Here is a 24,222-nt window from a genome sequence, read left to right on the forward strand (position 1 = left end):
ACTTAGATCTCATTTCTTCCCCCAATCTGATGTTTGGACTGAACAACAACTGAACCACTTGACCATATCCGCAAGCTTTATGCATTGAGATGGTGCTACATGATTGGCTGATTTGCATCAAAAGCTGGTATACAGGTGTACCTAATAAAGTGGCCACTGAGAGTATTTTTATATTAGTAAGGTATATAAGCTAGATGATGTAACATATCACCTAGCTAGATGTGAGAATTATGAAGGATTTTGTTAGGATTAATCGAAACAGCAAATTTCTAGATGGAGACCAGTAATGAGGTGTCGAAAATGTTTAGAAAGAATCATACAGGAGTAATTATTACTACCTGGAGAAACAGATGCAAGAATGAAAATAGCTAAGATTTGCAAACGTAACTCTGCAAATAGTTAACGCATATCAAAGGCAAGAGGGGACAAACATCTGAAGATGCTGAGCTACTGGAAGAGCACAGGCAGTGGCATTAACTTTCCCCTACTGAAAACAGAACTCACTGTACAAACTTAGCCTATAAACTACTGAAAATAATTTGATTAATTCCTGCTTTTCCCAGTGTATATTAATCTTGAAACTCTGATTATTTTCCTGTTAATTTCCCTTCAGCTGATGTTAGGTTCATCAGTTTAAAATTACCTGCATACCCCACTGCTCTTGTTGAATAAAAATACCACATTTGATGTCCTACACTCAACTGGTTCCTTGTCTGTTGCCAACAAAGATTTAAAACTCACTTTTACAGCCTCAGCAATCCCTTCCCTTGCCCTCCATAGGAATTAGGGAATATATCACCAGGACCTGGGAATCTGTTAATATTTAAACTGAGTAAGGCATTTAATACCTCCTGCCTTTTAATAATAACAAGTTCATGATTAATTACATGGTATTAATCATTCTAAAAATGCATCATTTCAGATTGTTCAGGAGTAAATTCTATATGCTATTCTCTGCCCATATTATCAATAGATATCATTCTGTTGCTGAAGAAATTTAATAACTTATTTAAACATATCAAATTAACAGGATCACCCTTAAAAACATGCTAACACCTACCTCCCCAAGGACAGACTAATCCTGTTCTTCAACATATTTTTCCTATATTTTATCTACTACTGAGGCTAGACTTGGAAGTCCAGACAACTTCTCCTGCAACTATAATTCCATAATCTGTCATCATCTTTCAGTTGCACAGTGGTCTACCTGTGGTATATGTAATGTTTTCTGCAGTTTTGTTCCTCTGTTCTTCAGGTCTGCCACAGAGACCAAATAAGTCCAACTCTAGTCTTGCCTACCTTCTGGCATGGGTAAAGTTGTCCAGTACTGGCAACATCCTTAAAATCTTACTCCAAGGACTCGAGATATTGATAACTATAGCTATATTCAGTAAGCATCAAGATGTAACTTAGCAAGTTTTTGTTCAATTTGTTCATACCCTCCTTACTTTTATTTACTATGTCATGGTTAATAAAGTATCCATGTGCTTAACTTTATCAACTTATCCCATTCCCTTTGCAGTTCAGTAGACATACCCCTCTCAGTTTCTATTCACTTAATGGTCTTACTTTGTAGTTCTACGATTGAATGATTAAGGGAAAAATGGGCTAACGAAATATAATGTCAGAAAGTATTCTTAAGTAAGAGGAATCAAAATTATCTAAGTGGAGAAAGGGCAGTGAGATTGTGGTGTTCTGGTGAATGAATCACAAAGTTGACAGGTTCAACAAGTAGTTCAGAAGGCAAACTGCATTTTGGTCAGTTGCGAAGAGACTGGAGTTCAAGGATAGGGGGCTTTTTTACATTTCTGCAGTATGCTTGCAAAGCCACATTTAAGATAATAAATACTTTAAAAAAAAAAGGAGAGTTGCTTTGGAGGCTGCCCAAAGGAGAGGTCTGCCATACAAGAGAGGGGGTAGATAGCTTGGGACTGTACTCCTTTGAGCTTAGAAGGATTAAGGTGACATAGTTTAATCTTAAATGCAAAATAGAATGCAAAAGACAGACTGCAAGCCATGTATGGCCAATAAAGACCACTCTTTAACAGAACCAAGTGTAACGTAAATGATGGTGACAATAACATTTATTAAGCATGTGAAATTAATACAAAAAAGATAATTGAATCTGGAATAAATGAAAACACTAAAATCACACAGAAAAGATAACACACTAAATGGAACACTGAAAAAAATCACAAAGCCCTTAGTCATATTTTTTTTTCTGGTTCAATCAAGTATGACTTACTGTTCTTGCAATTAATATCTGTTGAATTCAGAATTGGTGCATTTGTCAGAAGCAATCTAACCAAGAAGCTTAAGTGTCTAATGACAGCAAATCACATACAAAGTAATGAGAAAACATTACTAGAACAATAACAAGTAACACTGATATACAAGCTAGGCTTCCACAATTAAGCCAGGAACAATGTGATTCTGCTGATACGGACCAATATTCTCTTTGAATTGTCAAAAGTCCAATGAAAATCACGTAAGAATAACAGTGTTTCTCCTGCCTTTGCAATTCTCTCTAATCTAAGTTTTATTCTGGAATACAATTTTAAAGACAATTGGCCACAGCTATTTCAATCAGAATTGCAAAATTTGCATGGCACAAATGTACTTATGCTTTGCAATGGCTCCCTATTACACTTGCTTCAAGATTTTTATGCACACCCAATCAACAGAAATTGGTTCATGAGATTTTTAGTCTGCAACTTAAAATATTAGGAGCAATGAAGCTGTTCATGTATCCAAAGTTCTCAGTCTGTAACACACAGATTCAGCAATTTCTTTTTTTTTAATGTTTAACTAAATAGATCCCAAATTTTCTCTGCAGAGAAATGGTATTTGTATCAAACAATCATGAGGGGAAATCAGGTTCAAATAAAATCTTGCAGAGAGAAATAATCAACTGAAATTTCTACCTTTTCAGCTTTTCATGAATTCATCTGAAAATGGTTGGCAGAAATGGATGGAAATTGATCCCAGGAGAATCCATTTAATTTGTTCGCTCCAGTTTCACTTGAAGGACTTGACCCACAATGACAGGGATAATAGGACTAATTCAAAGCCCACCAATGATACGAATGCATTTGGAAAGTCAAACATTCCTGCTCTCAGAGATGCTGCTAATTGTTTTAAAATGAATTATCCAGTTTCTTAATTTAGTCTGAAGATGTAATAATACTAGCATTTTAATTATTTGCAATATTTGAATTTAAAGATTTTTTTAAAAAGCAGATGATGTAAATTTGAAAAGCAGGTAAAGAGAAGTAATTAGTGTTTCAGGGCTGTGACTCTGTATCTCTTAACTAATTCTCTTTCCACAGATGCTGCATGACCTGCTGAGGGATCTCAGAATTTTCTGTATATATTTTGCATTTATTTGCAATTTGTCGTAATTTGATCTCATAACCTCATTGTTTTCAACAACATTCTTTGGCTCCGATTCACCTCACAGGAGACTAAAATGGTAAGTCTCTCTAAAGATAACTGCCAAAAACTTTTATTTCAAGTTTCCAGCATCTGCAGTATTTTCCATTTTCCATTTATACAGATATGCTGCAATAATACTTTCAAAATAATAATTCAAAAATATTTGCTGATTAGGGGCAAAACAATATGCATTAATGTGCAAAGTCCTGCAATTTGACAAAGTTGATAGGAAAAATGTGAACAAAATAATGCCACCAGAGTTGGTAAAAGAGATATAATTTGCTAGTGACAACTCAGCTGAAATCAAAGATGATCAGTAAACAACCTAATGAAATGAAGGTGCAAGGTAGGGCAAGGTCAAATTAGAGCTGGGAAAGGTGTCAAGTTTTACCACTTCTGAGTTAGGCCTGTAAGTAAAGTTCCTCCCTACACCTTTCTTGGTACATTAGTGGCAACTCTACTGTTGCTTTAGCACTTGTCGGTTTTACGGGGCGAGCTGCCAGCTCGATGCTCAGCCCAGCACAGATAGAAAGTGTGTAAAGAGCTGGCTGGATACCACTGCTGTTACGTGATCACAGGTTTCGTTTACTGTGGGCATCACTTTAAGTGCCTGGATGAGGAGGAGTACGACGTCAGTATAACAAAATGCAGACACACTGCTGGGACAGAGAGAGTGAGTGAGTGTGTGAGAGAGAAAGTGTGACAGAGTGAGTGAGTGAGAGAGAGAAAAAAGACTTTGGACTGCAAGCTGGAGCTCGCTACAGTAATGGGTGAAGTTAAATACTTTCCCATGCCCAAAGGATTGGGTGAATGAGCGGCACACAGTACATATTGGATAAGTGACTGTCACTTCTTATGATCCATACGTGGATTTTTTTGGGGTATTCTGTGGCAACCACTTTCATTAACCCTTACATGGATTTGGGTGTGTTATGTGGTGACTACTTGTGCTAAGGAATATTCCGTGACTGTCACCTTGTAATATCTCTACGTGGATTTCAGAATACAACTCGACAGCTGAGATCTTCTGCGACTGTTACTTCATTTTCCCAGCATGGAACCTGTGGAATTCTTTGCGATCACCTCCTCGTTGCATTTTAATGTGGATTTACAAGTTTCTCCCCTCACTTATTCCGTGGATAGCTGAAGCTTTTCAGTTTGCCATCTCAAAACTTTAAAAACTGTTCCCAAGCTTGACCGTTTAGGAGCCACAAATACATAACACTGTTAACTTCTGTTTAGAAGAGTAGTTTGTTTAATTTTCTATATTTTGAGTAGATACTAATAAGTATAGTGGTTTAACATTAAACCCTGACTCAGTTTGTGGTCTATTGTTACTGGTACATAACATAAAGTGGGGGCTGGTCCGGGATCTGAACAAATTGGGGCTTACTGATTGATTGATTACTTCCTTTTTGATTGACTTGTGTGTGGAAACCAGCAGCAATGGATATTAATAAATTCCTGGCATCGCCAACCTGTGAAGAATTACAGAAAGCCAAAAAGATAGAGTTGTTGGTCATTGTTAGTAAATTAAGACTTGTTACGGTAAAGCCAGCTATGAAAGAGGCAAAGATTCAGAGGAGAATAGCTGAGCACTATATATCTACGGGTGTATTTACAGCTGAGATGTTAGAAATGTTTCCTGAAAGTAAATCAGATGACCATCAGTACAAGACGGAACAACTAAAGTTAGAGCTAAAGAAACTTAGATTAGAAGCTGTGGACAGAGAAAAACAAAGACAGCTTGAGGCTGAGGAAACAGACAAACAAAGGCAGTTTGAAGCAGAGGAAAGAGAAAAAGAAAGGCTATTTGAGCTAGAGAAGATGAAGCACGTGGATCAAACTTCTGGCTCTCGTGATAGGTTTGCTGCCAGTCGGGAAGTTAGATTGGTTCCTCCATTTGATGAGGCTGAGGATGATAAATACTTTTAGCATTTTGAGAAAGTTGCTCAGAGCCTACGGTGGCCAAGAGAGAATTGGCCTCTCATGTTGTAATTAAAGGTAAGACTCAGTAGGTTTATCCTGCCCTATCAGTTGAAGATGCAGCTAACTATGGGACAGTAAAACTGGCTGTGCTTAAAGTTTATGAGTTGGTTCCAGAGGCCTATAGGCAAAGGTTTAGAAATTTGAGAAAATCTGTGAGCCAGACTCATGTGGAATTTGATAATGAAATGTCTGTGTTTTGAACGATGGTGCACACCTAAAAATATGGATGATGATTTCGACAAATTGAAAGAGTTGGTTTTAATTGAAGTGTTTAAAAGGTGCATCTATAATGACATAAGACATATTTAGATGAAAAGGATGCAGCAACTTTACAAAAATCTGCTAAGTTAGCAGATGAGTTTGCTCTAACCCACAAGTCTAAGTTTGCCCCAAGTAAGACCTTCCAAAAGAATAGAATGGATAACCATGGTAAACCAGAAATCAAGTCTGGGAATAGTGACAAAGGTAAAGATGAAGGAAAGCAATTGAAAGAGAAACATTCTGGTCCTACTTGTCACTATTGCAAGAAACCTGGTCATGTTATGGCTAATTGTTTCCTCTTGAGGGAGGAGGAGGAAAAGGAGGTAGTTCCAGATGCCTGTATTCAGCGCTTTGAAACACCTGTGAGGTCACAGGGTTCCGGACATTCTGATAAAGCTCTGTCAAAGGCTGAGACGTCTGACCTAGTTAGGAAAGAATTTATTCCTTTTGTGTCAGAGGGGTTTGTTTCAGTGAATGAGGGGTCACCTGCGGTGCCAGTGAAAATTCTTCGAGATACTGGGGCTTCTCAGTCACTCTTGTAAGACAATGTTCCAGAGTTTTGTGATGAGACTGCCAATGGTGAGCTAAATCTTATACAAGGCATTGGGGACAACATTGTTTCTGTACCTCTGCACAAGGTAATTTTGAAGTCCGAGTTAGTTTCGGGACTTGTTAAGATAGGACTACGGCCCAGTTTACCGGTGAAAGGTGTTTCTTTGTTGTTAGGGAATGACCTAGCAGGTGGCAAAGTTGTCCCTGCAGTGCAGCTGACGACTAAGCCAATCACTGATGACCCAAAGATGGATTCTAATGTTTATCCATCCTGCGCAGTAACTCGAGCTATGGCAAAGAGGCTTGCCTATGCAGATGGTCCTGTGCAGCATGGTTTTGCTACTCATGATAGCCCAAATCGGGACTCAAGTTTTGATGACCTGTCAGTGACTTTCCTGCCTTCACTGTTGGACTAGGATCCTTGTATTAGGTCTGACTATAAAGATTTACCTTTGTCCAGGAAGGAGTTTATAGCGGAACAGACTAGAGACCCTGAGATTGTTGCATTGAGAGAAAGAGCTCTCTCAGGTGAGAAGATTAAAAAAGTGCCGGTAGGATATTATATCAAGGGTGGAGTGTTAATGAGGAAGTGGAGACCACCTGATATTCCAGCAAGTGAGGAATGGGCAATTGTTCACCGATTTGTAGTTCGTAACGTCTACAGGAATGAGATTTTAACCATGGCCCATAGTATGCCCCTGGATGGCCATTTTGGTGTGAATAAAACTGTGGACAAGGTTTTTGAAACAATTCTTCTGGCCGGGTTTGAGGAAAGATGTTGTGACATTTTTGCCGAACTTGTCACACTTGTCAGGTTGTGGGTAAAACTAATCGGGTCACCCCAGTGGCCCCACTGCAGCCTATTCCTGCATTTGGTGAACCCTTCTCTAAAGTTATTGTGGATTGTGTTGGCCCACTGCCAAAGACGAGAGCTGGCCATCAGTATTTTCTAACCATCATGTGTAGATCATCTAGATTTCCAGAAGCAATACCTCTCAGGAATATCAAAGCTCCAATGATGTCAAGGGCTCTCATAAAATTTTTCATTTTATTTGGTTTGCCAAAAGAAATCCAGTTCGATCTAGGAAGTAATTTTATGTGAGAATTATTTCAGAAGGTAGTTTACGAACTGGGAGCCAAACAGATTACGTCGTCTCTGTACCATCCAGAATCCCAAGGGGCCTTAGAAAGATTCCATTCTACCCTCAAAACCATGATTAGGACATTCTGTATTGAAAATGAGAAGGATTGGGATGAGGGAGTTCACTTGCTTTTATTTGCAGTGAGGGAGTCTGTACAAGAGTCCCAAGGCTTTAGCCCCTTTGAGCTTGTGTTTGGACACCAGGTCTGAGGTCCTTTGGCATTGTTAGATAGCAGTGGATCAACAATGACCTGTATATAAATCTGTTGGACTATATTTTAAAATTCAAAGACAGATGCAAAGGGCTAGCAACCTAGTAAGGGAAAATTTAGAATCTGCTCAGAGTAAAATGAAAACCTGGTATGATAAGAAAGCCAGAGTTAGGACATTTAAGCCAGAAGATAAGGTGCTCGTTCTTTTCCCTGTGCAGACAAATCCTTTGCAGGCCAGATTCCATGGTCCCTATGAAATTGTGTCTAAGGTCAATGATGTGGATTATGTAGTCAAAACACCAGATAGAAGGCCAAAGCAGCTTTGTCACATAAGCATGCTTAAGCTGTATCATGAAAAGCAGACTGCAGCTGTGGTGGTTGTTGTAAATAATGATGGATCCGAGCTCTCTGGAAATTCACTAGCTGATCCTACTGAGGCCCATTTTAAATCATACATTATTTCAGCCAGATTGACAAATTTGACTATTTTGGAAAATTGTGATGAGAAACTGGCTAATTTGCAGCCACAGCAGTAGCAGCAAATGAAGCAATTGATGATAAAATTTCAGGATTTGTTCCCTGATGTTCCAAAAATGAACAGTGGCCTCACATGATGTAGATGTTGGTGATGCCAAACCTATAAAACAACATCTGTATCACATGAATACTGAAAAATGTAGGCTTGCTGAACAAGAAATTGAGTATATGTGGAAAATGGTATTATTAGGCATTCTGCTTCAGATTGGAGCTCACCTTCTGTTATGATACCTAAACCAGATGGTAGTATCAGGTTTTGCACTGATTACAGAAAGGTGAATGCTATAACAAAAACAGATGCTTATCCCATCCCAAGATGTGTTGACAAGGTTGGAAAAGCTAAGTTTCTTACAAAAATTGATCTGTTAAAAGGGTATTGGTGTGTTCCTTTAATAGATAGAGGTAGGGAAAACTCTGCATTTGTAACACCTTCTGGGTTGTATGAACACAATGTTCTGCCATTTGGAATGAAAAATCCTCCAGGAACAGTCCAGAGAATGATTAATTCTGTAATTCAAGGGTTAGAACACACAGATGCCTATATTGATGATTTGGTCACAGGAAATGACACATGGGAAGCCCATAGGATCTACGGGCATTTAGAGAATCATGGTCTGATCAGGGACAGTCAACATGGCTTTGTGAAGGGCAAATCGTATCAAACAAGCCTGATAGAGTTCCTTGAGGAGGTGACCAGGCATATAGATGAGGGTAGTGCAGTAGATGTGATCTACATGGATTTTAGTAAGGCATTTGACAAGGTTCCATACGGTCGGCCTATTCAGAAAGTCAGAAGGCATGGGATCCAGGGATGTTTGGCCAGGTGGATTCAGAATTGGCTTGCCTGCAGAAGGCAGAGGGTGGTGGTGGAGGGAGTACATTCAGATTGGAGGATTGTGACTAGTGGTGTCCCACAAGGATCTGTTCTGGGACCACGACTTTTCGTGATTTTTTTTATTAACGACCTGGATGTGGGGGTAGAAGGGTGGGTTGACAAGTTTGCAGACGACACAAAGGTTGGTGGTATTATAGATAGTGTAGAGGATTGTCGAAGATTGCAGAGAGATATTGATAGGATGCAGAAGTGGGCTGAGAAGTGGCAGATGGAGTTCAACCTGGAGAAGTGTAAAGTGGTACACTTTGGAAGGACAAACTCCAAGGCAGAGTACAAAGTAAATGGCAGGATACTTGGTAGTGTGGAGGAGCAGAGGGATTTCGGGGTACATGTCCACAGATCCCTGAAAGTTGCCTCACAGGTAGATAGGGTAGTTAAGAAAGCTTATGGGGTGTTAGCTTTCATAAGTCGAGGGATAGAGTTTAAGAGTTGCGATGCAATGATGCAGCTCAATAAAACTCTGGTTAGGCCACACTTGGAGGACTGTGTCCAGTTCTGGTCACCTCACTATAGGAAGGATGTGGAAGCATTGGAAAGGGTACAGAGGAGATTTACCAGGATGCTGCCTGGTTTAGAAAGTATGCATTATGATCAGAGATTAAGGGAGCTAGGGCTTTACTCTTTGGAGAGAAGTAGGATGAGAGGAGACATGATAGAGGTGTACAAGATAATAAGAGGAATAGATAGAGTGGATAGCCAGTGCCTTTTCCCCAGGGCACCACTGCTCAATACAAGAGGACATGGCTTTAAGATAAGGGGTGGGAAGTTCAAGGGGAATATTAGAGGAAGGTTTTTTACTCAGAGAGTGGTTGATGCGTGGAATACACTGCCTGAGTCAGTGGTGGAGGCAGATACACTAGTGAAGTTTAAGAACTACTAGACAGGTATATAGAGGAATTTAAGGTGAGGGGTTATATGGGAGGCAGGGTTTGAGGGTCGGCACATTGTGGGCCGAAGGGCCTGTAATGTGCTGTACTATTCTATGTTCATATCTCTGCAGTGGAAAAGCTGTTTGACAGGCACTAAAAGGCCAATCTTACAGTTAACTTAACTAAGTGTGAATTTGGCCAAGCCACTGTGACCTATCTTGGTTATGTTGCAGGTCAAGGCAGGTTGGCTCTTGTTCAGGCAAGTTCTGAGGTTCCCATTCCAACCGGTAAAAAAGCTCTGAGAAGATTCTTGGCAATGGTCAGATATTATCGCAAGCTCTATAGAACATAGAATCTCTGATCATAATGCATACTCTCTAAACCAGGCAGCATCCTGGTAAATCTCCTCTGTACCCTTTCCAATGCTTCCACATCCTTCCTATAGTGAGGTGACAGAACTGGACACAGTACTCCAAGTGTGGCCTAACCAGAGTTTTATAGAGCTGCATCATTACATAGCGACTCTTAAACTCTATCCCTCAACTTATGAAAGCTAACACTCCATAAGCTTTCTTAACTACCCTATCCACCTGTGAGGCAACTTTCAGGGATCTGTGGACATGTACCCTGAGATCCCTCTGCCCCTCCACACTACCAAGTATCCTGCTATTTACTTTGTACTCTGCCTTGGAGTTTGTCCTTCCAAAGTGTACCACTTTACACTTCTCCAGGTTGAACTCCATCTGCCACTTCTCAGCCCACTTCTGCATCCTATCAATATCTCTCTGCAATCTTCGACAATCCTCTACACTATCTACACCACCAACAACATTTGTGTCGTCTGCAAACTTGCCAGCCCACGCTTCTACCCCCACATCCAGGTCGTTAATAAAAATCATGAAAAGTAGAGGTCCCAGAACAGATCCTTGTGGGACACCACTAGTCACAATCCTCCAATCTGAATGTACTCCCTTCACCACTACCTGCAGGCAAGCCAATTCTGAATCCACCTGGCCAAACTTCCCTGGATCTCATGCTTTCTGACTTTCTGAATAAGCCTATATAAAGTTTATAATAAGCCTATATAAAGTTCTCTAAGAACTTTGCCGATATTGCCCTCCCATTGACTAACATCCTGAGGAAGGGTGAAAAGTTTATTTGGACAGATCCTTGCCAGGAGGCATTTGAGAAATTGAAGGCCATCTTATGTCATCAACCTGTGCCCAGGTCACCTGACTTTGCAAAGCCATTTTTCATAGCCGTAGATGCCAGTGATGAAGTTGCAGGAGCAGTGTTACTACAAAGGGATGATTGTGATGATATTGACCATCCTATGGCTTACTTTTCAAAGAAATTCAATAAGCATCAAAGAAATTATTCCACCATAGACAAGGAATTATTATCAGTTATTTTTAGCTTTGCAGCATTTTGATGTTTATGTTTGCACAGCTCAGAAACCACCTGTTGTTTGTACAGACCATAATCCATTGGTGTTCTTGAGTAAGGTGAAAAACAAAAATAGAAGGTTGTTGAATTGGAGTTTGATTTTGCAGGAGTATGATCTCGTGATAATTCACATTAAAGGCAGGGTTAATATAATTGCCGATTGTCTTTCCAGATGTTAAGGTTGCAATGTACTTTTAATAGTGGAGTGGAATTTACTATCTGTATACGCTCCTGCAATATGTTATATTTGTCTGTAGTGTGCTATGTGGTAACCGTATATGTATTGTTTAACATATTGTAGTTTGTAGTTAAAATTTTGCTGTTACAGGTCAAAATTTTTCCTTCTTGGGGGAGGGTGTTACGTGACGACGGATTTCGTTTACTGTGGGCGTCACTTTAAGCGCCTGGATGAGGCGGGAGTATGACATCAGTACAACAAAATGCAGACAGACTGCTGGGACAGAGGGAGAGAGGGAGGGAGGGAGGGAGGGAGAGAGAGAGAGAGAGGGAGGGAGGGAGGGAGGGAGAGAGAGAGAGAGCGCGAGAGAGTGAGAGAGAGAGAGAGAGAGAGATATATATGATCCACACATGGAATTTTTTGGAGTATTATATGGCAACCACTTTCGTTAACCCTTACACGGATTCGGCTGTGTTATGTGGTGAGCATTTCTGCTAAGGAATATTCCGTGACTGTCACCTTGTAATATCTCTACGTGGATTTCGGAATACAACTCAACAGCTGAGATCTTCTGCAACTGTTACTTCGTTTTCCCAGCATGGAACCTGTGGAATTCTTCGTGATCGCCTCCTCGTTGCATCTTAATGTGGATTTACAAGTTTCTCCCCTCACCTATTCCGTGGATAGCTGAAACTTTTCAATTTGCCATCTCAAAACTTTAAGAACTGTTCCTAAGCTTGATGGTTTGGGAGCCACAAAAGCACAACACTGTTCACCTTCTGTTTAGAAGAGCAGTTTGTTTAATTTTCTATATTATGAGTAGATACTAATAAATATAGTGGTTTAACATTAAACCCTGACTCAGTTTGTGGTCTGTTGCTCCTGGTATGTAATACTGCACTACCAGCGCATGTATTTAATGGATGACAAAAGCATTTGATAATGTTAACAAATATATTGTACATACAAATGTAAAGATTTGCCAATATATTTTCCAAGCACATCAAAAAAAAACTACCCAAACCATCTCTTAACATGAAAAGACGGTCAAGGGCAAAGAATCCTAAGACAAATGAGATGGAAGGTGGTGTTAAAACTCAAGGTAAATTATTGAGCTGGATTTGGGTGATGCACAGCAATCTACAAATCCAGACACTTCTGTCAATGAGGGTGACAAGCTAAGACAAGCTACTGCCATCTGTGCATTAGAAAAAGTGCAATCCATGTAAAAAGCTGTATGCTAATACATATCCTGCATATCATGAAATACACCAGAAGCTGTAATTTAGAGTCCCCATATATTATCACATTCTTAATATTATTTAATCCAACATGGTAATATGCACTAATAATAAAAATCTGATGAACTTTACATAAATATTAGGTGTCTAGATTAAAATGAATTGAAACAGGTTTTAAAAAGTCTTACAATAATTTGTGTGTTAAAAAATGCATGCAAGAGGTCACTTACTTGAATAGGTCCAACTGACATCAGCAGGTTTTTCAACTGGATTTCAGTGGTTGAAGAAGAAAGCCCTTCAACTGACACCACACATGGTTGAGGTCTGCATTCCACCACTCGCAAATTCTGTTTATGTTGCATCATGCGTCCTCGGCCCATCTGGCCTGGTAATGCTATGCCGCGCCCCTGCATAATGACCTGTAAAGAACACAACACTCAGCCAATTTATTTTGTCCTTGGGGTGTCAGCTTGTGGCTCAAAACTTTCTATGGGTCATACAATGGCTTCACAACAATACGATGTGACCCTACAGTTTAAGGCAAGGTTACATCTTTAAAACTGTTGTGTTTTAAATTTACCTAGTAAATATGAGCCCTAAAATCTTGCAGCAAGTTAATTACTTTCAACTTGAAGCAATATTATAACTGGAAAGATATAATTTATATGCGCATGAATGTGCCATCCTTATCTTGCCTAGTTATATATGTCTCCAGACCCACAGCATGTTGTTGACTTTAAACTGCCCCTGAAATCACCCAGCAAACTGTCCGGTTGTAGCAAACTGCTAATTCAAAGCACAAGAATAAACAGGATTGCTGGAAACTGCTGGTACTTCTTCAGTTGGGTGACTAGCGTGCTCCAAGTATAATTTTATTTACTTTAATATTTTTCCTCACTAACAAATTACCTCAAAATTCTAAAAGCCTCATGGACCTGCTGTGTCCTTGCATGATCTTTCCTGTCATTGGAATGAGGCACACATAAAGGATGGAGATTGAAGAATTTTGACAGTTGGATAATTGAAGTAGTCCATTGACTAATGTGGGTGCTGGATGTTATAAGGGTGACCCTGCAACATTGACTAGTTGAGTTAAAAAGTCAGACAGTTATATAGCCCAGAAGCAGTCCCTTCGGGCCAACTCCTCTAGCTGTCCAAGGTGCCTTGCTGAGCTAACTTAATTTTCCTGCATTTAGCCCATATCCCTCTAAAACTTTTCAGTTCCATGAGAACCTGTTCAAAGGTATTTTAAGCATTGTGACTGTACCTGCCTTTACCGCTTCTGAGCTCATTCTATATACTACCCACAATGGAAAAACTGGCCCTCGAGTAACACTGACATCATGAAATACTTGAATTAGCACCCTCTTCCCAAAAAAAATCAGGTTCCAAGTTTTTTTTTTATTTCCAGAACGAATTTTGTAGCAAGTGTTTATAAAATTCACAGTCAATGTATTTTCCAAGTGAACACAAGCCTCAAGACCAAAAATAATCCTTTAATGATCAACTGGATTAATGGAACAAGTGTAGCTAGATAATGAAAAAGCCAATCACCTCACATTGCTTTACCTAGTCTTGCACCATTCCAACTTCAATAAAAATCTATGCATCATCTTAATCACTATATCAAAGTCCTGGATTTTTCTACCAGAGAATATTATCAACAAATCATCAATTTGAAGTCAGCAGTTATCAGCAAAGAAAGCACAGCAGAACCATCTCAGGCAACCTGAGTTAGAATTGTTGCAACCTTCCTCATGCCAATGAACAGAAATCAACTACAGAGCAATTAATAGCACAATGCACGATCAGCCAAAGCCCCACTGAATCCAGGTCCAATGAAAACTCAGACCTTCCTCACCCTTTAGTAAAAGTCCCGAAAAGCAGGATATGATGAGCATTCAGGCCTTAGCCTCAAATTTCTAATTATTAAGTTAAAATGTCAGCTGAAATCAAAGTATATTCCTTAAGATTTTCTCAGCAAGGTGAAGTCTGGTTAACCATTTTCTCAGTATGGTTAAAAAATGCTCTGCATGAGAATACTAATTAATATAGAAGGTTATTGAGATGTGGATTTGATTATAACTGAAGATCAGGATAAATGGTGAGAAATACATCACAGGCTTCAGCAGCTAGACGAGAGTGAGACAGTGCACGAGACAGCGAGAGTGCAAGAGCACGAGCGAGAGAGCGAGAGAGAGAGAGAGAGAGCGAGCGAGAGAGAGATTCGGAGCTTAGAAGCCTGTAACAATGCTTAAGGGTGCCAAGTGTCCTGGGGAATAAAAGTAGTTGAAGATGGATTTAATTTAAAATATTACTTAACCAGACAGAAATTTCAGTTCATGACAGAATTAGTGCAGGTGTCTTGATACCTCACAATTAACAGAATATCGTCTGGGTTTTACTCTTGGTTGAAAGTTCCTGATATGATATTTTGACTTACAGCCACAATATTACTTGATTTGACAACTACCAGAAGTTAGCTAATACAGTAGCACAGTGGTTATAGAATTATAGATACAACTCAATGGTCAAGTTCAAATTCCACCAAATCACATTCTTTGAATTATATTAATAAACTTGTTAAATTTGAAATTGGTATAATATAAAATGACAATGAAAGCTACTGAAACGCTAGAAGTCGTGCATAGTAACTATTAATCCTTTTGCCCCAAGCTTGCTTTGCACATCAACAGAACAGCTTAAAGCTCTTCGCTATCACAGGTCCATGCAAAGAGCTTTGTAAGCAACTTAAATGCTGCCACTGCTGTAATGGCAAGATGCCATGGCACTATTGAATAAACAAAAGAATAATCCCAGCAAACATTCACCCCTCAACCAATCTCAGTAAAATTGGTTAGTTTGACGTTTACATGTCATTGTTCCTGAGACTTCTATGAACATATTAGCTGGTGTGTGACCAGTCAAGCAGATGAATTTCAATAGGGGTCATTTTCAATGCCAACTTCAAGAATACTCACCTGCTGCGCAACCCAACTTCAACAAAGTGAAAAATTAACATATGCCATTCAGATTACAATGCTAGTGCCAGGTTAGAAGAGCACAAAGTTGAGTATTACCCCATTTTATTTAGTAATTTCTTCCCCTTAAACACATTAGTGGCCTCCAAAGGGAAATAACAAACATTTCAATAATTGAACAGGTTCTCAAATGGCATGATTTTAGTACCACTACTGTCAATTATGACACTGCTTCCAAATGATAACATTGTTACAGCATCTGTTAATAAGGAAACTCTACATAATGCCATCTTCATAGAGGTAAAAAACTGGTAAGATTTATAAAATCTGCTTATATTTCTGTATCTATAAAATGGATCAACATCCCAGATGAGGAGAAAAAGTTGAAACATGATATCAAATTTGCCTCCTAATAAAATGTATTCAAAAGCATTGCAATAATTGAAATAATTAGCCAATTACTTCCTTTGTGGCTGAGGGCATTTTAACATTTTGAACATTTTTTTTTGTCATCAAAACACTACGCAGCTCCAATATGTGAAAAGTGCACATGCTTACCCTGTTCTGTTGACTGGATATATTTTTTGCCATTCCTAACAACTGTGGTACAGATTGCTGCCGCTGTTGCTGTGGTCTTTGCTGTTGCGCTCCTTTTGTCAATGTGACCTTCCGAACGGTCTGTTGTTTCTGGAGTTGCTGCTGGTGCTGCCGCTGAGGCTGGACCTCAAGATGAGAGAAGCCAGTGTTCTCGCTCCCCTGCTGCAAGAACACAGCATCATGCTGCTCAGTGTCTTCACTCAACATAAAACCTTTTACCACTCACCATGTGCTAAATGCAGTATGACCTTGCAAAATCTGAAGAAATAAACAAATATATCACACTGAGGTGATATATTTGTCTCACTAATAAAAAAAAGAGCTATTTAAGTCTGTTTCACAAGACTAAAGCAGGAGATTTCATAGAAAAGGTTCAGCGATCACTAGAAAATTGTTTTCATATCCACAAGAATAGTAGCTGAGCACCTACCGTCACAAATTCTAAAAAATGGAGATGAATCACTTAGGAATTTTTGATATTATTGTCACTGCTGAATTTCATCAAGGGTGCCAAGATTCAGTGCCTTCCAACTACCAGGTAATGTTGACAGGTTAAACCAGCTGTGTACCTGTTGACTTAAGCACTATTATGATGATAGTTGGACCAGTTGAGATCAATTAATTTCAGCTCAGTGGAACAGCACTATTTGAGTGTATAGAAAGGGAGGCAGAGAAACAACAGCATGGGTTTTTTCCTGCCTATAGCTAGTGTAGCAGACCCAAGAGGATTTGAAGAGCAAGGCCCTTTTGGTCAGAAAGGTCTGTGGGTTCTCTCTTCATGGCCCTTTGGTAGAACAGTGAGATAGATATTGGTGTAGTTATGGATGACTGATGAATCTTCCCCCACACCTTTTTTTTTTAAACAGTTCAAATACGTTGTAGGAAGTGTAAATTATCCTCAGCTAGTCTGGGGTTAAACCGCAGTTGCTGGGTGGTGCGGCTCAAAGGGCCGGAAGGGCCTATTCCACTATCTCTTAAATAAAATAAACAAGGCTGAGATACAACAGGTCAGCTGGTAAAATGGGCAAGATTGGCTAACGGAATTCAGCTAGTTAAGTGCAAAATGATGCATTATGGGAATTTAAACCAGCCCAGGACTTAGACAGCAAATGGCAGAGCCTTGGGGAGTTTTACCGAACAGCAAAACTCTGGGGTACAAATACACTGTTTCCTCAAAGTGATGGCAAAGGTAGATAAAGTGGAGAAGTAGGTGTATGGTATGCTTACTTCCATTGTTGAGATACTGAATATTGGAGATGGGCCAGTATGTTAATCTTGTACAAATCGTTTGGCCACACTTAAAAGTATTGTGTGTATAGATGTGATCCACACACTATAGAAAGGATGTGATTAAGCAGGAGGACAAATTTCTAAGCTGATACACCAAACTCATATTGAGGGAGAGCTTTTATCTTGGATGAGTTGTTTAACCAAAGCCCCATCTCATCTCTTGGGTAGAACCATTCCCTTGTTCTTGTGGGCAATATTAATCCCTCAGCAACATTTCCAAAATACATCTGATATCTCAGTGAATGGCCGGGTGCTGGTGGAGTGCTGTACAACAGACACAAAGGTGTACATGAAACTCACAATTATACACAGTCATATGGCACTCTTGCCATGATCAGTCAGGGCACTAAGTACAAAAGGTGGGACATTTTACAGCTGTCCAAGATGTTAGCCGGATGGCACTTGGGAATATTGTGTACAGTTCTGGCCGCCATTCTTCAGAGAGGATTTCATTATGCTTAAGAGGATGCAGAAATATTCCCAAGGAAGTTGCCAAGAACGGAGCGCTTTAGTTATAAGGAGAGACTGAATAAGTTGGTACTGTTTTCCCTGAAGCAAAGACAGCTGAGGGGTGACCTCAAGAGGCAGGTAAAAACATGAGGGGCAGTGGATAGTGAAATTCTTTTAGCCTAAGGTAAGGGAATCTAAAACAACAGGGCAGATATTTAAGGTGAAAGAGGCAAGATTGGGGGGGGAGGTAACTTTTCTACTAAGAAGGTGGAAGGTATATGGAAAAAAATTGCCAGAGTTCGTAATAGAGGCAGGCAGAACAACAATATTTAAAAGAATCAGGATAGAAACATGAATATGAAAGGTTTGGAGGGATGTGGGCCCAACACAGGTAAACGTAGATGGGCATCTTGGTCATCATGGAGACCTAAGGGCTTGTTTCTATGCCATGTAACACTCACAACACTCTGGAGGAACTCGGCAGGTCAGGAAGCATCCGTGGAAAAGATCGGTCGACGTTTCGGGCCGGAACCCTTCGTCAGGACTGTAGAGGGAAGGGGCAGAGGTCCTATAAAGAAGGTGGGGGGAGGGTGGGAAGGAGAAGGCTGGTAGGTTCCAGGTGAAAAACCAGTAAGGGGAAAGATAAAGGGGTGGGGGAGGGGAAGCAGGGAGGGGATAGGCAGGAAAGGTGAAGAAAGAATATGGGAAAACACAATGGGTGGTAGAAGGAGGCGGAAACATTTGGGAGGTGATAGGCAGCTGGGGGAGGGGGCAGAGTGACATAGCGATAGGGGAAGGGAGGAGGAGGGAATTACTGGAAGTTGGAGAATTCTATGTTCATACCAAGGGGCTGGAGACTACCTAGACGGTATATGAGGTGTTGCTCCTCCAACCTGAGTTTAGCCTCATCATGGCAGTAGAGGAGGCCATGTATGGACATATCTGAATGGAAGTGGGAAGCACAGCTGAAGTGGGTGGCTACTGGGAGATCCTGTCTGTTTTGGCAGATGGAGCAGAGGTGCTCGACGAAGTGGTCCCCCAATCTGTGTCGGGTTTCACTGATGTAGAGGAGGCCGCACCGGGAGCACCGGATGCAATAGATGACCCCAACAGGCTCACAAGTGAAGTGTTGCCTCACTTGGAAGGACTGTTTGGGGCCCTGAATGGTGGCAAGAGAGGAGGTGTAGAGACAGGTGTAACACTTGCGCTTACAGGGATAAGTGCCAGGTGGGAGATCCGTGGGGAGGGACGTGTGGACCAGGGAGTCGCGGAGGGACCGATCCCTGCAGAAAGCGGAGATGGGTGGAGAGGGAAAGACGTGCTTAGTGCTCAGGGCCCCAAACAGTCCTTCCAAGTGAGGCAACACTTCACTTCTGAGTCTGTTGGGGTCATCTATTGCATCCGGTGCTCCCGGTGCGGTCTCCTCTATATCGGTGAAACCCGACGCAGATTGGCGGACCGCTTCGTCGAGCACCTCCGCTCCGTCTGCCAAAACAGACAGGATCTCCCAGTAGCCACCCACTTCAACTGTGCTTCCCACTCCCATTCAGATATGTCCATACATGGCCTCCTCTACTGCCATGATGAGGCTAAACTCAGGTTGGAGGAGCAACACCTCATACTGTCTCGGTAGTCTCCAGCCCCTTGGTATGAACATAGAATTCTCCAACTTCCGGTAATTCCCTCCCCCTCCCTTCCCCTACCTCTATGTCACTCTGCCCCCTCCCCTGGCTGCCTATCACCTCCCAAATGGTTCCGCCTCCTACTACCCATTGTGTTTTCCCCTATTCCTTCTTCACCTTTCCTGCCTATCACCTCCCTGCCTCCCCTCCCCCACCCCTTTATCTTTCCCCTTACTGGTTTTTCACCCGGAACCTACCAGCCTTCTCCTTCCCACCCTCCCCCCACCTTCTTTATAGGGCCTCTGCCCCTTCCCTCTACAGTCCTGACGAAGGGTTTCGACCTGAAACGTCGACCAATCTTTTCCACGGATGCTGCCCGACCTGCTGAGTTCCTCCAGCGTGTTGTGAGTGTTGCTTTGACCCCAGCATCTGCAGATTATTTTGTGTTTCTATGCTATGTAATTCTATCAATCCATGTATTTAGGGAACTAGACATCAGGTTAAAGAGCAGGATCTATCTGCTGTACTCTCTGAATTACTGGCAGTGCCTTGTGCTTGTGAGTATAAAATCCACAGGTACATCAGAAGAACACGTGGCCAAAGAAATGGTGTTGGAGAGAAAGAGATTTAGACATCCAGATCACTGGGGCAGGTTTCTGGGAAAGGTGGATGGAATGCACCTGAACATCCAACATCCTTGTACAAAACTAAAAACAGAATATACTGGAAAAATTCAACAAGTGCAACAGCATCTGGAGGAGGAGGAACAGTTAAAAGCTTCAGGTCAAAGATTTTTCATCAGAACTAAAGCACTTTCTGTTTTTACTTTAACATTTCCTGTATCTGCCTTTCTAAAGGTTTTCATTCTTAAGAGAAGGCTGTTTGGGAGGGTTTTAATTAATTAAGCAGGGGAATGGGACACTCAACAAGTGAACCAATGAGGGAGAGGTACAATTAAATGTTGTAGGAAAATTAAGTCAATCATGTAGGTTCAACATACAGAGAGGTGATAAGTACATGGAAGGAATGTGCCCAACCTCACTTTATAGTTAATAGCAGAATGTCTTCTGAACTGTGGATACAGACAGTTTTAGAGGAACTCAGTTTAAAAGAGAATCAGCCAGATCACACTGAAGCTACCATAACTTATTTGGAGGTGACTAACACAAGATAACAAGAATTTCGGCTGCAGATGACCCAGAAAGGTGGAAAAGGGCAATGCTACACAGAACAATTGTGCAGGCTGTCTTTGAAATGAAGAAGACAGGGGATCATAGGGTCAAACAGAATGTGGAAATTGCTGCCAGATGGGTTTGCCCTGAGAAAATAACCCAGGGAGGAACAGGAAACCAGTGCCAAGGCTTTGGAGTTAATGGTACAGAGCTCTGACATTAGCTTCAGAATGATTTGCAAGACTTTTAACAAAAAACTGACTTCAGTATCATAAGCGAGAACTTTTGCATAGTTGCGTGTAATCTGAAGGGTATAAGAATTGTTTTCAGCTTTTTAAAAACGATCACCTGCAGTTATTTAAACAGACACGTGTCTCAAACAATGATCTGCTTATGCATAGTTCCAATAAACAGTAATATTACATGTACATTTCAAAGGCTATGATTCTTTTTCACAGCGCATAATTTCAACTTGCTTAAAGTCAAAGCGTGCGCACTTTATAACCTTCAAGTATGTTGGGGTCATCCATTGTATTCGATGCTCCCAGTACAGCCTTCATTACATCGATTTATGCCTGACATAGATTGTGGGGCTGCTTTGTCAAAAACCTTTGCTCTGTCTGCCATAAAAGGCAGGATCTCCCAGTCTCTACCCATTTCAGTTCAACTTCCATTCCCATTCCACGGCCTTCCTTACTGCAATGATGAGGTCACACTGAGGTTGGAGGTGCAACACCTCCTATTCCATCTGGGTAGTCTCCAGGCTGGACACTAACTTCTGGTAAATATCTCCCACCTTCTCTCATTCTCCATTTCCCATTCTGGTTACCCTCAATTCTTCTCTTCTCACCTGCCCATCACCTCCCCTCCTTGTTTTCTTTCTTCCATCATCCACTGTCCTCTCCTACTAAATTCCTCTTCTTCAGCCCTTTACCTCTTTCACCTATCCTCTCCCAGCCTCTTACTTCATCCCACCTGCCCCACCCACCAAATTCTTTTGAACCTGTCACCTTGTGCTCATTCCCCTCCCCCCACCTTCTCACCCTGGCTTTTACCTCTTCCTGTCCAGTTTGATGAAGGATCTCAGCCTGACAGGTCGACTGGTTATTCCCCTCCATGGATGATGCCTGATTTTCTGAGTTCCTCCAGCATTTTGTGGGTGTTGCTCAAGATTTCCACAATCTGCAGAATCTCGTGTTCACATTTTACAATCTGATGCTTAAATAAGTAGTCCACAAGAAATCCAAAAAGCTAGCTTTCTGCTCATTTATCAGCAAGGTATTCATTTTTAATGTATATTTTTGACTTCTATAGAAACATTGTAGCACAAGTATGTGTTACTATCCTGCCTCGCAAGTTGAACACAATGAGCACTCACCCAAGTACTGCTAAAATATAAATTTCAGCCTCTACTTCCTACTCAGACAAAAGAGTTCCAGGTTCCACAGCTGATGAGATGATTTTGATTTTCCTCAGCTGCCCTCTAATCCTATTAATGCCTAAAATCCACCAACCATCTTATATTTCTTCTGAAATGCCCATCTACCTTTGTGTTTTCTGGATGTTATAGGAAGGATTATGGCGATAAAGGAAATGCCCGAAATAGAAGATCAGCCATGGCCTCAATAAATTATAGGATACATCTAAGTGATGAATGGCCTCCACCTATGGCTGTATCAATTTTATTTCTGGTCCTCAACAACTTTTGGTTACTTGCATTTACTGTGTATTCTCTTGACATATCGAATACTGAAAGACCTAGTGGATGTGGAGAGAATGTTTCCTACTGTGGAAGGAGTCAAGGACCAGAGGGCAGAGCCTCAGAATACAAGGACATCCCTTTAGCACAGAGGTGAGAAGGTATTTCTTTTGCCAGAGGGTGCTGAATCTCTGGTATTCACTTTCACAAATGGCTATGGAGGCAAAGTCATCGGGTATAATTAAAGTGGAGGTTGATAGGTTCTTGATTAGTGAGTGTGTCAAAGGTTATGGGGAAAAGCCAAGAGGCATAGGGTTGAGAGGAATGGTAAACTGGCCAAGAGTGAATGTCAGAGCAGATTCAATGGGCCAAATGGCCCTATTTCTTATGGTCCTGTAGACATGATTCTGCTCCTCAAAGATATTAATTCAAACTTTCAGATTAAATTCCATTTGGTACTTTTCTGCTCATTTGACCAGCCTACTGATTTCTTCCTGTGGAACAGCTCTTTCTTCACTGTCAGCCAATTCTTACGTCAACTGTAAACCTCTTAATTGCAGACCTCACTTTTAAGTTTAAACATTCTTTCTCATTTTCTTCCTTGGCTGGTTAAAAAAACTGCAGATTTATGAGCAAATGATAAAAAGTAAGTACAGTAAATGCTTTACTATATAGCATTCGGAGAGTATGAGGGTGCTAGTAAGTCAAATATGCCAGCTGGTCCAGACTTCAACTTATTTTCACACAACCAATAATATTACAGATCATAGAATAAGAGAAACAAAAGGGGTGCTCTACAGTACTCAAATTCATTTATCATATGTGGCAGTGCTGTAGTACTAATCCACTATACTGCATACAGTATGTAAAATTATATTGTACCTTTAAATTTTTTACTTCACTGCTGTACTGTATACTATAAGTTAATGTTTTACACTGCACTAATGCTCTTCTACGCTAGGAATCTACAATATTAATTGCTAGCTGTAATGAAGATACAGAGCTTGAAGATTTTGTAAATGCTGCCATAGCCATTAGTAGCAAATTTCTTGTGCCTTTTCTTCAGACAGGCAGAGGAATTCTTACATAATTTTAAGACTGCCTCTCGATTTGCTTTTGCAGCACAGGTGATTTTGGGCTAATTTTGTCTTTCTTAGAGTCTTCGTCTGGTTTGCTCGGGATTAATAACATATTGGATGATTTGGTCAGTTAACACTGACTTCAGCATCAGCATCTATATTCACCCATTCTTCAATTTTTTTATTCATTAAGTTCTGTGGTGAGTTTGAGGATTCAAGAGTCTTGAAGACATTATGGATTTCACTAATTAGTTTTTCTTCATCTTCTTTGTAATCTTTAATTTTTTTTTTCATCAGAGGAATCACTCACAAACATAATATACTGTAAGAATTTCCTCTAGGCTCTGCTCAAAGTTCAACTCTTCAGAGAACTCCAAGCACATACTAAATTATACATTGCATCTTTGATGGTGACCTTGGATTGAAATCCTTAAATGCCACCCATTTTGCTCATTGGCAAGTGCTTTCAAACCTTCATGTATAGCAGTTTCATTTTCCCCTTGAAAAATTTTTTGATCCATCTGCTATATGAGGGATGTCACAAGGGTAGGCAGGAAAGCCATGTGAACGTTCTCA

The 24,222-nt window shown here is 40.6% G+C and overlaps 1 protein-coding gene across 5 annotated transcripts in view; it reads right to left on the reverse strand.

Annotated features, from left to right (window-relative positions):
- The window catches only part of rbm33a (RNA binding motif protein 33a), a 186,934-nt gene that overhangs the window by 23,311 nt on the left and 139,401 nt on the right, over positions 1-24,222 (reverse strand). For 4 of the 5 annotated variants that reach the window (XM_063044429.1, XM_063044427.1, XM_063044426.1 and 1 more), the window contains 2 exons: positions 16,296-16,496; positions 12,987-13,175 (listed from right to left, as the gene is read on the reverse strand). In XM_063044429.1, the coding sequence (XP_062900499.1) occupies positions 12,987-13,175; positions 16,296-16,496 (390 nt within the window). The remainder of the gene's footprint in view (positions 1-12,986; positions 13,176-16,295; positions 16,497-24,222) is intronic. The other variant, XM_063044430.1, reaches the window with a different exon arrangement.

This window comes from Mobula hypostoma, chromosome 3, assembly GCF_963921235.1.
Source record: "Mobula hypostoma chromosome 3, sMobHyp1.1, whole genome shotgun sequence".
Classification (NCBI taxonomy): domain Eukaryota; kingdom Metazoa; phylum Chordata; class Chondrichthyes; order Myliobatiformes; family Myliobatidae; genus Mobula; species Mobula hypostoma.